General features: G+C 58.1%; 1 protein-coding gene across 3 annotated transcripts in view; it reads right to left on the reverse strand.

Annotated features, from left to right (window-relative positions):
• The window catches only part of NFIC (nuclear factor I C), a 211,086-nt gene that overhangs the window by 17,084 nt on the left and 180,025 nt on the right, over positions 1 to 13,977 (reverse strand). The window contains exons 7-10 of one of the 3 annotated variants that reach the window (XM_019513278.1): positions 12,231 to 12,359; positions 11,134 to 11,318; positions 7,182 to 7,341; positions 3,678 to 3,763 (exon numbers count right to left, since the gene is read on the reverse strand). In XM_019513278.1, coding sequence (XP_019368823.1) covers positions 3,678 to 3,763; positions 7,182 to 7,341; positions 11,134 to 11,318; positions 12,231 to 12,359 — 560 coding nt within the window. The remainder of the gene's footprint in view (positions 1 to 3,677; positions 3,764 to 7,181; positions 7,342 to 11,133; positions 11,319 to 12,230; positions 12,360 to 13,977) is intronic. The other 2 variants (XM_019513277.1, XM_019513281.1) reach the window with 2 other exon arrangements.

The raw sequence follows: 13,977 nt of genomic DNA on the forward strand, positions 1-13,977 counted from the left end.
ACAAACAACCCTGTGTTTATAGCCCTTGCATTTATTCCACAAGCACGTGGGACGCAGGGAGAGAAGGGGAAAGCAGAAAGGGAAGGAATTTCCGGCAGGCCGGGGCTCTCTGCTTCCTGACTGACGACTGTGCAGCACCAAGGCGCCAGCACAACGGGCACTAATGGGCACTCTGGCTGGTGCACTTTGGATAAGGGCTGGATGAGTCAGGCTGCCAGCCCCTCCGGCCCCTTGGCAAGGACTGGGCAGTGCAGGGAGAGCTACAGAGAAGGCTGCAGTCTCTAGGGACTGGTGAGCCACTGCAGCAGCCACCACCTCTGCAAGGGGGTGCAGAAACAGCTACCATGGCGATGGCTGCCCTGTGTAAGCCCCGAGTGTGGAGCCACACTGCTGCATCTCTGAGCCAGTGCCTGGGGACAGCTGAGCCTGCCTCACTTGTGTCATGTGTGACTGTGCTGCCAGGTCAAAGCCAGAGCAGGAAAGCTAGAGCATCCCTCAGCAGAGTCTGCTTCTGAGCCTGCATGCACTCACTGGGCATCAATAATGCCTCATGCACGAGTTTCCACCTGTGAGCTGCACAGCACTTCTCATGCACCAGCCCAGCAAACCTGGGTGTCTGGGGGGGCAGGTCACTGAGAACATTTCACCTCTTCCTGAAATGCAGCTAGCTCTGGGGTAGAGCACAGCATTGAACAGCAGCCATTTAGGATGGGAAATAAGGGCTCCTAAGCCACTTGGAAATCCCAGGATCATTTGGAGAGAGCAGAAGCCCTGGCAGGATTCTGGCCTTCATTGTACCCTCATGAAACACCCCACAAAACTGTGACCACCCCCCAGGTGCTGGGTTTTATATGTCTAATTGCCCTAGAGTCACTTGGGAGCTCCTCTGTCTGTGCCTGTATCCTCCTGTCTCTTGTCTTATATTCAGATGGGAAACTCTGGGAAAGAGGCTTTTTCTATTCTGTGCAGACATGGTGCCTCGCACGATGGCTCTGGGCTGCCACGAGGGGCAGTCAGAAGACGGGGCAAGGTGGCATCTTACAGACTAATGTGTTCAGAGAGGTGTGAGCTTTCACAGCCTACCACCAAATTACTGACAATAACCTGCAGGTGCGCGGCACCCCCAGCGTGCTGCTCCCCACTGGTGCCTGGGGGGGAGGGTGCCCCCTAGTGACCCAGGGAAGCCCACACATGGCCAGGAGCATGGTGCGACAAATGCTGTGGATCACGCTCAGCGCTGGGTACACATCAGCTAATGAATTATGGATTAAATAATAAGCGTGGCTAATTAAAAGCAGCTGGAAACGCACATGCCAGATCCCACTGTGGCTCTAACAGGCCATTGGGGATGCAGCGGCAGAGTGACGGGGTGTACGGATGTGGCCTGGGGCAAAGGTGCTCCCAACAGCAGGGCTGTGCCCCAGTGGACAGTGCCCCGCCACCGCCGTGAGCTGCCCTGTCTCTTTAAGAGCCAAGAGCTGCCCCTTGGGGGGCTTCGCGGGGAGCAATATCCTCGCGGCCCGGAAAACCTCGCCGCGCCTCCGCCCGGTGCTCCGCCTAACGGCCCTGCCAGGTGCCAACGTTGCCCGAGGAGGAGGAAGAGGAATCCCATTGGCTGATGGCCATCACGCTACGGGGCCAACCAATCAGGTGCCAAACGGTGGCTGTGCCAGTCGGGCGGCGGGGGCGGAGCGTGGATGCAGCCTCGCCAGTTACTGGTGCCAACTTTTCTTTCAGTGGCATGTTTGTACCGCGGCTCTGCCGTGCTGGGCGGGTGCCAAGGTGGGAGCAGGGCTCCAAGCAGCTGCAGTCCCACAGAAGCAGGCTGGGAAAACACGAGGGACTCAAAAGCAGAGCCAAGACCTGGAGAGCAGAGTCCAGGATGGGTGCGGGAGCTGGGCCAGGCCCCAGCCCCGAGCCAAACTCAGTGGGACGCCTTCCCTTGGCTGCAGTGGGTTTTGGGTTTGGCCTGACCCCCGTGCTGGGCGCAGTGTGGACATTCTCCTCTGCCTGACCTGTGCCCAGGAGGGATCTCCATGCAGGACACCCCAACTCACAGCCCAAGCAGGTCTTGGCCGTCCTTCGAGGCCACTGAAAGCGACTGTCTCCTGGAAACTCAGCTGAGAGTCCAGCGCCCTGCACAGTGGTGCCTGCAGCTTGCACAGGCCAGCTGGGCACCAGCGAGGGGAGCCTGGCTCTCATCGTGGCCTCAGCAGCCTGTCTCTGGCAGCTCAGCCCATGCCAAGCCTTCCTCAGGCTTAGGAGGACCAGGGTTGCTCTGTCCTTTAAGAAGGTGAAATAATTGCTGACTGAGAGCAGAGGCCCCTCCTCCAGCCCCAGGCTCCCCTCCGTGCCCGTGCTTGGCACAGCTTTTATCTGGGTGTTTCCACGGCGGGAGCAGAAACCTGCCCTGCCAGTTTGTACAGTGCCTGGTGCATCAGGTCCTGCCTCGTCCACTTGTCGCAGCTGGTGCCCACTCGCACATGGCTGCTGCTGGGTCAGTAACCATGACAGCTGGACCTGTGCCACTGCCACAAGCCTGGCCTAGCTCCTGGGTGTCTCCGTGGCAACCAGGTTGGGCAACATCTCCTTCCTCCCTGCGTGCTAACATAGCCCAGAATGCACTGCACCACGGGTGCTACTGGGTGCCCTGCTCTGGGTGCTGAACCCCCTGCTGAGGCACCATGGCATTGCTGCTGGAGTCTCCCACAATGCCCTGGGACAAACATAGACTGATAGCATGGGCAGGGCAGACGCACAAGGCAGCAATGTGGACGCAACCCAAGGCCTGGGGGCAAATCTCGGCTGCACCTAGGCTGGAGTCACAGGCACAGACATGGAAACCAGTGCGAGCCCGATCCTCACAGCCACTCAGCTGTCTTGGCTTTAAGGAACCTTAAAGTCAGCATAAAGGGCCTCCTATGAATCTTCCTCTGTTAACAGCCCTGGAACGTGCCTGCTGCAACCACCCTGGGGCTGCCCAGACTGGCAGAGCAGGTCTGCCCTTAGCTCCAGAATAGGGAGAGCCCAGAGACAGTTTCAAGCTTCCTTATCTCGCACCTCCCACCATGGCTGCGGCTCAGGCCTGGGCAGGATTGCTGGTGCAGCACTAACCTCTGACCTGGGGCGTTCTTCACCCCTGCTCCCTGGGATACAGTTCAGCAGCCGGCGCAAACAGGGAGCCGGGCCCCAATTCAGCCACCCTAGACTCCAGCGAGATACAAGGCTTCATTTGCTACCGCACGACACTACCAGCTGGGGTGGTGGCTACACTCCACCTTTGCAGGACACCTGTCTGTCTGTCCGTCCAGGCATTTATACCCTAGGAGGCATGGCCCCTGGGATTATTCACATCCCCCCAGGCAGCCTAGGCTCCAGCCAGGTGCCTCGCAGATGCTGGTCTCCAGTGAAGGTCTCGCCATTCTGGCCACACTCCCTGGCTCTTGCCCTGCCTAACTCCTGACCTGCCTCCTCAGCACAACCTGCTTGCACTTCCTTGCCATAGGACACAGCTGCTGGCATCCAGCTGCCTCAGTGGTCCCTTCTGTGCAAGTGTCTGGCACATGGACCCAGAGGCAGGAGGCCCGAGACCTCCCCCTTTGCCAGAGCTGGGACAGGCTGGGCCGGAAGAGACACCTGTGGGGAAGAGTCCCGCCCGCAGCGCTCACGGCTCTCACCTGTGCCTGATAGATACTCCCAGGATCCCTTGGTCCTAATCCCACGAAGGAACGGTTCGCAGGGGGCGTGCCTGGTGCAGAGTAGGCTGGGGAAATAAACCAGAGAGCTCGTTAACTGGGCTGAGGGCAGACCCCCTGCTACGCTCATGAACCAGTGCAACCCCCTGAGGAGCAGCTCAGCATCACTCTCTCCACATGACAAGCAAGGCGCAGAGGCAAAGTGGCTTGGCCAAGGCCACAGAGTGACACTGCAGAACGAGAACCTGGCAGCTCCTGGCTTCCAGGCCCCTTGCGGCTACTCTGTGCGTCTCCTAAAGGGCATGGCCCAGTGCTGCTGGCTATGGTGGGATGGGGGCTGATGGCAGGGTCAGGGGAGCAGGCTGCAGCCCATTCACACAGCGGCTTCTCAAACACATTCGTTCAGCAAGAGTGAAAGGTGCTGTGTTGATGTCCTTGTGAGGCTGGAGTCCTGGTTACCCACAGAATCTGCCTGAGCAGCCCTGGGTTGAGACTGCAGTATGGGGGCTAAGATACACAGCTCTAGTCATATTCAGCACCGGGATGGAGTAACACACACAAGCCAGCTTATCACTATGCTTTCCCTCTCTAAGCAAGAAGCAGAGGGCTTCACAAGCATCCAGGTGACAGCCCTGGCCTGGGGCAGAGGAGCACTGACATCTCAGAGACTCAGGTAGAGAAACCAAGGGGTAAAGCAACCTGCCCACGGTCACATAACAAGGCAGTGGCAAGAACAGTACTAGCCCACAGGAAGCCTGGCTTCCAGCCCCCTGCTCTAGCCACTAGGACACACCGTTGCAGATAAGCCACTGCTGCTTTTTTTAATGCTATTCCCTGAAGCAGGGCAACATCGGTTGCTGCAGGGCATGCTGAGAGCTGTCACACCCAGAGTGCCCACGCTCCCATGTCTCCGGTCCCATCTTTGCTTGGGAGGGAGCCATTGCAGGGGCCTGTGTGAGGGCTTTGCTCCAAGCAACCACAGCCGTAGTCATTCCTGGCTGTGACCTGGGCACCAGGCTGACCGCATGTGGTGACCTCAGGCCAGTGAGCCAGAGCTTCAGGTCCGCTGTGCTGCTGCCTCAGGCGGGACCTGTGCTCACTAAGGGGGGCTCGCTGTCTCCCTCTCGTGGCTGGATCTGCTCCTGCTGCTGCTCCCTGAGTGCTGGCTCTTTGCCTCAGCTTGCCACCTTCTGGGCTACGGCTCTGGAGGAGCGTGTCCCACACTCCTCTTGACCCCTGCTCTCCTGTTCCCAGGGGCATGGAGCTAACCCAGCCTGCACAACACCCTCTCCTGACTGTCGTCCCACCACTCTCTAGCTCCCAGGATGCTCCTCTAACTTGGAACCAGCTCTCAGGTCCTGCTGCCCCCTGCTAACTATCCAACCGAGCAGGCTGCGTGCACAAGGAATTCATCCTTCAGCCTTGGAGGGGAGATGCTCCCAACAGGGCCCCCAGCCGCCTTTCAATCTTGCTGCCTCCCTGCTACGTGGACAGCTACTTCCTTCAGCTCATGCAAAGCGGCCCCGTTCCTAGTGGACAAGCCTTGATGGATTTCTTTTGATCCATCCATCTATTTACTATCCAGCAATATTTAAGTGCAGCAGTTACATTTTGCCAGCAGGTAAGGTATTCTCTTCACAGGGGCAGGGCCTGGCATGGACGAGCTGTTCCAACTCCACTCAGCTCTGCTGCTTTGCAGTTTAGTGTATGCTCACATGCAGGCAGCTCTGAGCCATGCCAGTGCCTTGCACCAATGTGCCATCCCCCCAGGTCAGGGGGCACAGTGCCCAGAGAGCCCAGCAGCAGCAGTGCCCAGAGAGCCCAGCCTCTGCAGTGTGGTTTGTGATGAGATGCTGATGTTGCACAGGGATTCCTGAGTGTGACATGCCCACCATGATTGTCCTGATGAGACAACTGGCAGCCAAGCAAAGCTGAGAAGATGCTCTCTGGACTGTGCTACCTAACAGTGGGCAGACGGAGCAGGATGGTGGCAGGTGGACTGGATGGCAAGGAAGCCATGGAGGTAGTAGTCCCTGTTTTGTCCAATCCTGAGTCCCCTACTTGGCTCTATTGCAAAGCCACATTGCATCACAGTTGCTGGTACCAAGGAAAGGGCTGGGGCACCACCAGTTACTGGTGGGTCTGTTCTCCAAAGCAGCCAAGAGCCTCACTAAGTCAATAGTGCCATTGCTGATGCTCAGCAACTCTAGGAAACAATGCCATCCAAATGCTTCTCCCAACTTCTGTGGGCATCAGGTCAGGCCTTCAGACTGACACGCTGCATGAGCTGCCCTGGAGATGATCACAGTTGGAACTAGGTTGCCAGCATTAGCAAAGCCCTTTGCTCACTCTTTAAATTTCTCTTTTCTTTAAAGCCCGAGGGTTTTGCAGCTTGCCCCATGGTGGTTTTTTCCATGCATCTCCTGAGAGCTCCATGGGACAGAAGCATGAGACTCTTAACACAGGACTCAGGAGTAACAATTCCCCTGCTGAAGAGACAGAGTCCAGCACGTGCTACCTATGCCAAATGCAGGCTGGCCTGTTGCATGCAAGGGAATCATGGTTCAGACTGGCTAGGCCATCCAAGGCACCATGCAGGCAGATGGGGTGAGCAAGCCAAAACCACCCTGCTCAAACACTTTCATCTTGAGCTCCCAATGCACCAAACAAACCTTACTGCCACCCCAGGCAGCATCCCACCTCCATTATTTTTCAAAGGGTGAAACTGAGGCACAGAGAGGTGACATAGTTTGTTCAAGACTGGTAGGAATCATGGGTGAGAGAAGGGAATACAACCCAGGAGTCCTGACTCTCCCCGACACCCTGTGTTTTACAGACCTACTAGTTTAGTGAGACATGCTTGGAGAAGGCTCTTGAGGGCACAGGGTCACTGGGTGGACTGGGAAGCAGCCCTGGGTGGGGGTTCTCAACAGCATCAGCTCAGATCCAATGCCCAGTAACTCTCCTGTGTGCATGTTAGAGCAGCTGCAGCAGAGACCAATATCCTATCAACCTGCTTGGGAAATCTCCCCCAGCAGTGCGCTGCCCTGACCTGACCCAGGGGCCAGGCCTTATGAGAACAAAGGCAGCCCAGCACCCACGGCTTCTCTGGGGAGAATGTCCCTGAGGACTAACCTGGGCTTGGGATGAAAAGACCTGCCCATTAAGAACTAACTGAGACCCAGCAAACTCATTCCACACAGGCTGTCAGGTGGCAACTGCTTTTGCTCATTAGTGGACAGGGGGTCCCTGTCTACGACATGGCGCCACACACCAGCCCCTGAGTCCCTCGCTCCCAGGCACAGCCTGCAGACTGCCCCCGCTGCTCAGAAGCACTTAAATGAAGCCAGGTTGCCAGCGAGATGGGAGAAGGGTAGCCAGAAGGCAGGGGGAGGCATGTATGATGGGAATGGCAGGGCGAGGCCTGACTGGACGGATGGCACCAGGACATGCCAGCAAGGGTTGGTGGCACCGCGGGCTGCTTACTGGGTGATGTCGGTGAGGTCGTCCCGCCCTCGGAAGTTGTCGTGGTGGATTTGGTGTCAGGAGAGATTGCCAACCGGGGCATGCCAGGGGGAGGTGGCGGCGCCAGCATCTGGGTGGAAATGTAGTGGCTGGGCACTTTCACTTGACCACTTCCATTTAACTGGGGACACAACACAGACAAAAAACAAACAGCAAGCCATTAGGAAGCAAGAGCAGCACAGAGCCCAGCTGGTGTGCCCTGCCCAGGGCTGCCAGTTCTAGCCTCCCCCCAGTGCTTCAGGGGAGGCACCGGCGGGAGGCAGGACAGGGGCTGCAGCAGCAGTAGGACAGAGGCAGGGAGAGGACAGCCCCCTTGTGCCCATAGGACTCTATGGGCATGGAGCCCTGAGTTGAATCCTGACTGACCCTCAGGGTCCCCAGGGCTGCTAGGAAGGAGGGGCTTCTGGCACCAGCTGATAGAAAAGAGCGGACACAAAGCCAGGGGGTGTCCTTAAAGTCAGGGACATCACAGAGGGTCCCAGGCCATGGTACATGCAGGCTTGCAGTCACTCAGAGGCCTGGCCCAGGCCAGCAGCCCAGCACCTGCCACCTCTGATACCCTACACTAGTACTAGGCCTCACCTTGAGGCGAGGCCCTGGCACACAGAGGAGAAGCAGAGGATCCTCTGGATAAAGCCAGCAACTGAGCCTCATGGCAAGAACCGGGCTCAGCTTCCACAATGCCTGGCTCACCAGTGGAACGAGTTTGTTGGGTCGCAGATCAGTCCCTAGTGGGTGTTGCTCTAGATCACAAAACAGCCACGCAATACCACAGGCTTAGCCACAAGCAGCAGGAACATGCAGCCGGGGCCGAGGGGACCAGAACGGCTCTGTTGACACCACTGGCTGGAGTAGCCGGAGGCTGCAGGCTGGGCCTGAGAGGCAGAGCAGGAGCAGGGAAGCCAGTACCATAGGAGCAGGGGCTGTGGGTCAGGAGCGAGGGGCACCAGTGGAACAATAGCAGTGCTGTCGGGGGCAGCCCTGCGCGGGGATAACAGGGGGTACACAACCAAATCAAGGGGCACCGGCAGAGCCCTGCGCTCACAGCCTCACCCTTTAAACTCACTATAACTAGCCAAATTCAGCTCAGCGTTCAACAGCAGCAGTACGGGCTGAATTCTGTAGTTGGGCCCTGGTGTGGGCAGCGTCTCTGCTGCAGGTAGCTGAGACAGCAGGGAGCTCTTTGAAGAGACCACCCATGGGGAAGGGGCACCCAGCTGGGTGGCGCACAGGCAGCTGGGAAGCAATTGCTGGTACATCAAAAACCTGGGGGTGAGGGGCCTGGTGAGGACGGAGGAGCCAGAGAAAGGCTTCAAAGGCTGTGGAGCCCACTCCTTCCCGTCTCCACCCACTGTGACTTTCAAAGGCTCCTTTGTAATCTCCCCTACCTGACACTGGCAGGGGGCTTCTGCCTTTCCTGCTGGAAATGCCTCCAGCCAGCCCTGCCTGCTGCCTGGGATCCTGGGTGCTGCTCCCTGTACTTCAAAGGGGGAGGACAGCAGCAGGCAGCACAGAGGAGATCTCCTTGTACTCTCCACAGAGCTGGGTTTCAAGGAAGGAGGGAGATGGGAGGATTTTAACCATGCCCCTCACTCTGGCCTCTGGCTTTCTGGTTCCTCTGCCTAGGAGTTTAAGGAAACCCAGTCCTGGTGCAGGAGGCTGCTGAACAGGGGTCTTGAATATCCTCTTAGCCTCCTATCCTTCTGGGGCCAAAATGAGTTGAGAGAGAAACCCCCAAAGGCTCCTGGGGTTGTTCCTGGTACACCATGAGAGTGATGTGCAAGCTCGGGGCATGGGGTCACGTCACTTGCTGGTGGCCACTGTGGGGATGATAACAACTTGCTACTGCTACCTGGTGGGAGAAGTGACTTCCTTCGCTCAACTAGTGGGTGCTGGGATATCCAGTGCAGGGAGTCTAGCCTTGGTTGCTAGCCCTAATGACAGCAGTTTTCTATCAGCGTCCCTATGGCTGTGGGGAACGAGGGTGGTGAAATGTCCCCGAGGAGGCCTGTTCCTTCTAAGAGGGCCAGTGGAGAAGCAGAAGTTTCTTGTTCACCACGGGAGAGGGGAGTCTCTCTGGGGAAGTCCCCTGCAGTGGGTGCAAACCTCAACTGTAGCCCCCAGAGAGGAACCAGGAAAGAGGCTGAATGAGGCAACATGCTTGAGCTGGGAAGAGAGAGGATGCCTCCTGGCAACAGAATAGATATGGGCTGGGAACAGGGGCATGGCTGGGGCGCAGCCAAAGTCCCATGCTGGGGAGGGGAGCCCAAGGGCAAGTGTGCAGAGATGAGCTGAAGGCTGGGGTCACTCATGGGCCATGCACGGGGCAGCTGGCCCACAGGAGATCCAGCACCCACTACTACAGACAGCAAAGGGAGTGCGCCGGTACTGGGGTGTGGGCAACGCGGGAGGTTGGGGGACGGCCGTGCCTGTCCCGCGTATTCGGAGCTGTCCAAGGTACTGCAAGGGGGTAGGGAAGGAGGGTCAGGCGAAGCCGAGAAGGGGGTTCATACTACAAGATGACACAGAAAGAACAGTCCCCTCCCTTTTGTCCCCTCCAAGGACGGACCACCACATAGGATGGACCGGGGGCTGCCCTTCAGCTCCAGGCATGGGGCGAGCGGGGCACAAATGTGTGCCCAGCCATTCCCGTGCTCCAGGGGTCAGGAAGAACCTGTGGTGGCCACCCAGGGCAGGGCAGTACAGCCGGGCAGGGTCACGCCTGGCACTTTCCTGGACTCTGAAGCAGTTCATGGCTGGTGGGATGGGCAATGAAATAAGGTCCACATGTCCTTCGCATTCACCAAGGATGGAGTTTAGGATTTCAGTAGCTCTTTACTCTGCAAGTCTGTCTGTCCATCTGTCTGCCCATCTGGCTTTTCAGCCTGCTCTGTGCCACTGGCACCATCAAATGTTATGCGCGAAAGCCATTCAAAGATTGACTTTCGCCTCCCCACTGGCTCAGGCCACTCATTCCCCGCCATGCGCTCAGTGTTTCATTTCCTGCTCTTCACCAGCAGGTTAGAGCTGTGCAGCTCCCTGGGCTTTGGGGAAGGTCTGAGTCCATGTTTTCCACCCCCTTTAGTCCTCCTTCAATGAATTTAACAGGAAGAAAAATTTTGAAGCTAATCAAGCCTGTGCTGCCAGGGATTGGCTTTCCTGGGCCATGGTCCCTGCTGTCCCAGGGGAAGAAGGGCACTTCCTGGGGAGGGGGGTCGGGACAGGGTTTTCCTACCCGCCCCCTTCGGCTAGGGAAAGAGTTAGGGTTCTTATCTCTTTGCAGCACGTGAGAGGATGTTCTCCCAGGGTGAGGTGTGTCCTCACGCAGGGGTCAGCACAAGCCTAAATGCCAGCCAAACTAGTGCTTGGAGTGGTCTGTGAAGGATGATGGGGTCTATCACCAGCCCCACATCTGTTGTCTGCCACATTCCCGCCAGGACAGGGGGCAGCGGGTCAGGCAGCACTGCTTGCCCTAGATGGTACAAAAAAAAGGTGCCTTCTGCAACTGTATTCAAGCCAGCCTGCTTGAAGCACTGAACAAAGCACCAGGCGAGCCCTTACACAGGGGCGTGCATGGTGTGCTAGATGTGTGCTAAGGAAGTCCTGCCCTGCAGGAGCCAGACAGACCACTCTATCTAACCTACTGGCCAGGTGCTCCTTCAGCCCCAACCCCGACTGCCTTGGGACTGGCTGTACCACAAAACAGGGATAATCAGGGGTGTGGAGGTGCCATTGAGTCCTTTGCTTTAGGTTGATCCTGGCTCATGACTTGCTTTCAGGGAGGGATATACCCAGCCAGTCTGGCAGGAGCCCAGCGGTATCGGCCCAGTCAGGACCTCTCCCCCACCCAGGCCCCAGGCGGGGAATGGTGGTGGTGGGAGGGAGAGAAAGGGACGATTCTCCAGCTCCTTACCGGTCCAGGCTGCTGATTGGACGGGTCGCAGGCCAAGGAGACGAGATCTTTCAGAGGGTCCTGCGGGTTGAGATGAGGCGGGTACCGTATGGCGGTGTGGGGGAAGTAGGTGGAGGCTGTCTGGGGGAGAATCGAGGTGGTGGGGAAATGCAGAGTAGATGAAGGGTGTGGGCTTCGAGCGATACCTGGAGGGGGAGAGAAACAAATAGGTGACCGGGCGGCCTTCACTCCAAGAACCAGGCCAGGCAGACACACCCAGCGCCCGCTCCTGCTCCCCAGCCCCACCCAAGGAGCACTCTGGGCTCATGGCAGCAGAAGAAAGGCCCCTGAGAAGGCCCCTGTTTTGGCAGCCCCTCGTGACCCAAGCTGCTTCACACCTATGTCTGTCACACAGCACATGGGCAGTGAGGTGGGGGAGTGGGATCCAGGCACAGGTCAGGGAGCCAGGGGCTCTCCCTCCCCCTGCCTCTGACACTGACTCCATGCTGTGGTCTTGGGCAAGTCACCAAACATCTTTCCGTGCCTCAGTTTCCCTTCTGTAAAGTGAGAACAAGGATCCTTACCTGCCTCTCAGGAGGGGGTGGCATGGACACCTCGCCTGCTGCAGGAGGCATGCTCAGTACATGAACAGTGGTACCCATGGTCACTTCCAGTTCAGCCCCACTTAGAGAAGCTGCTGTGGGAATGGCCTGGCATAGATGCCCGTCGTAGCCCCCCTCCCTGCCAGGTTGCATAGGCTCAGTCCACACTAACCATCAGTCCCAGAGGGAGCTGGATGTCTGGCTGAACTCTATCTGCTCCTGCCTCCCCGCACGGATGTGGGCCCAAACAGAACAGAGATTTCCTGGCTTCCCTGTGCCTGCGTGGCCTCTGCTTCAGCTCAGAAGCTCCTTAGCACAGGCCAGCTGTGTTCCCCTGGGTCTGTACAGCACCACTTGGTCCCCCAGCAGTTCCCCACTGTGTTTGCAGCAGTGTGGCTGCCTGCGTCTGTCCTGACATCACACAGGCCGCCCCTGTCTTGACATCACACAGCAAGAGAGCCATGCCATCATGCTTTGGGAGACTCCGAGAGGACGCCCCAGAGGGGCCCGACTTACCACTGTGCACGGCGATGACTGGACGGTGGTGCTGCGTGAAACTGCTCAGCCTCGGGGAGGAGTCCTGGGGCGACGGGCTGTTGAAAGGTGACTTGTCAATCTCTGTCTTTTTTACGGTGGGGGAGATGCCTGGGGGCCAAAAAAGCAGCAATCGTTAGGGTACCACCTGTCTTAAGGTTGAGACAAAGGGGAGGGATGTAGCTGGGTCTGAGTTGAGTGGTGCTATCGGGGGAGCATTTCACTGCATACATAGCCTGACCTCCCCCAGGTTAGGAAGGATATTCCCACACCCCCAGCCCACAGTTTTATTGACTTTTCTGGGGTGCTGCTGTCAGGGGCTGCACGTTGGCCTAGCCACGCCACCACTCTGATCCAGTAGGACAGTAATCCTGAGTGAGAAACAATTGCCCTGATGGGCTGGCAAGCCTGCTCGACAGCCTAGGGAGGGAGGGGAAGAAACCCCTTTGGTTGGGCCTAGCTGGGCTGTTCACCTCAGCCTGGGTGGGGGGCACACTAGGGTGGGGGTATGCATTGGTGTCAGGAGGGGGCGCACACATGCCAAGCAGCTAGGGGTTAATGGGAGCTCCTTGACCGGGGTGGGGAGAGGGTGTTTCAAGTGTCCGGCGCTGCACTGAGGAAGGTCCCATCCCTGCAGTGAGGCTAACCCCAGCACTGGCCGTGTCTGGAGGCAGCAAGGATAGCTGCTGCACTGAGCCCATCGAGCTGAGGAACAGGGGAGATGAATGGGGGCACTGGTGTCGGAAGATCAGCCTGGAGAATATGGGGAGGTTACTGCTGCGGCAGAGACAGCAGGGGGCACAGGAGCCCAAAGAGAGCCCTTGGGCCCACAGGCAGCAGCCACTTTGCTCTTGGCTAAGGAGGTAGAAACTGAGGGACCAAGTCACTTGCTAAGCGGGGCATGTTGGCTCTGCCAGCACTGGCCTCTGGGGATGCCTAAGTGCCAACTGGACCACTCCCAGGGCGGGCACAGCTGTGCTGTGTGCACATGACTGTGTATGGCTGGGCAGCTATGTGTACAGCTGGGTGTGCAGGTATGGGATGTGTGCACGTGTGTGTATACTCAAGTGGATGTGCAGGTGTGTGTGTAAGTGGGTGTGCACAGATGTGCATGTGTGTGCCTGGGTGTGCAGGTGTGTTTGTGATGAAGGGTTTGCTGCTCTGTGTGCAGGGGTGTGAGTGGATGCATGTATAGGTACCCACAGGTGTGCGGATGTGTATGCACGTAACCTGCAGGTGTGTGAGTGCAGGTGCACACTGGCATGCCAGCATGTGTGCGTGTGCGTCTGCGGAGGATCCGTGGGATGAAAGTCTCAATCCCCTTTCTAGTAAGGAAGCTTGTGCCCTTCACCAGCTGCTCCCAGTATACCCCTGCACAGGACAGCATTTCTAACCTGCCCCGGGTCTGCCTCCTCCTGACAAGCCCAGGGCAAGGCGAACAGGCCCAGGGCACAGCAAGTGCAGGCCCAGGCTGGATACGTTACTGGTGCCAGACTGCAGTGGGGCCACACAACTGGAACCAAGCACACCCTGGGGTGCTCCAGGGCCCAAGGAAAACCAAGCCATGTATGTTCCCCCCTGGTTTCTCTGTGGGAGTCGGGCACCTTGCCCCGGAGCCCAGCAAGGCTGCTGGGCTGTGTCTTTCTGCCCCGGTGGGACAGGGAGGTCTGGGAAGGCAGGGGCAAATGAACGGGACGGAGATGCTGTTTCTTCCCCCAGCCCTGAGCGT

The sequence above is a fragment of the Gavialis gangeticus genome, unplaced genomic scaffold, assembly GCF_001723915.1.
Source record: "Gavialis gangeticus isolate Ggan-Ray unplaced genomic scaffold, GavGan_comp1, whole genome shotgun sequence".
NCBI classification, from domain to species: Eukaryota; Metazoa; Chordata; order Crocodylia; family Gavialidae; genus Gavialis; species Gavialis gangeticus.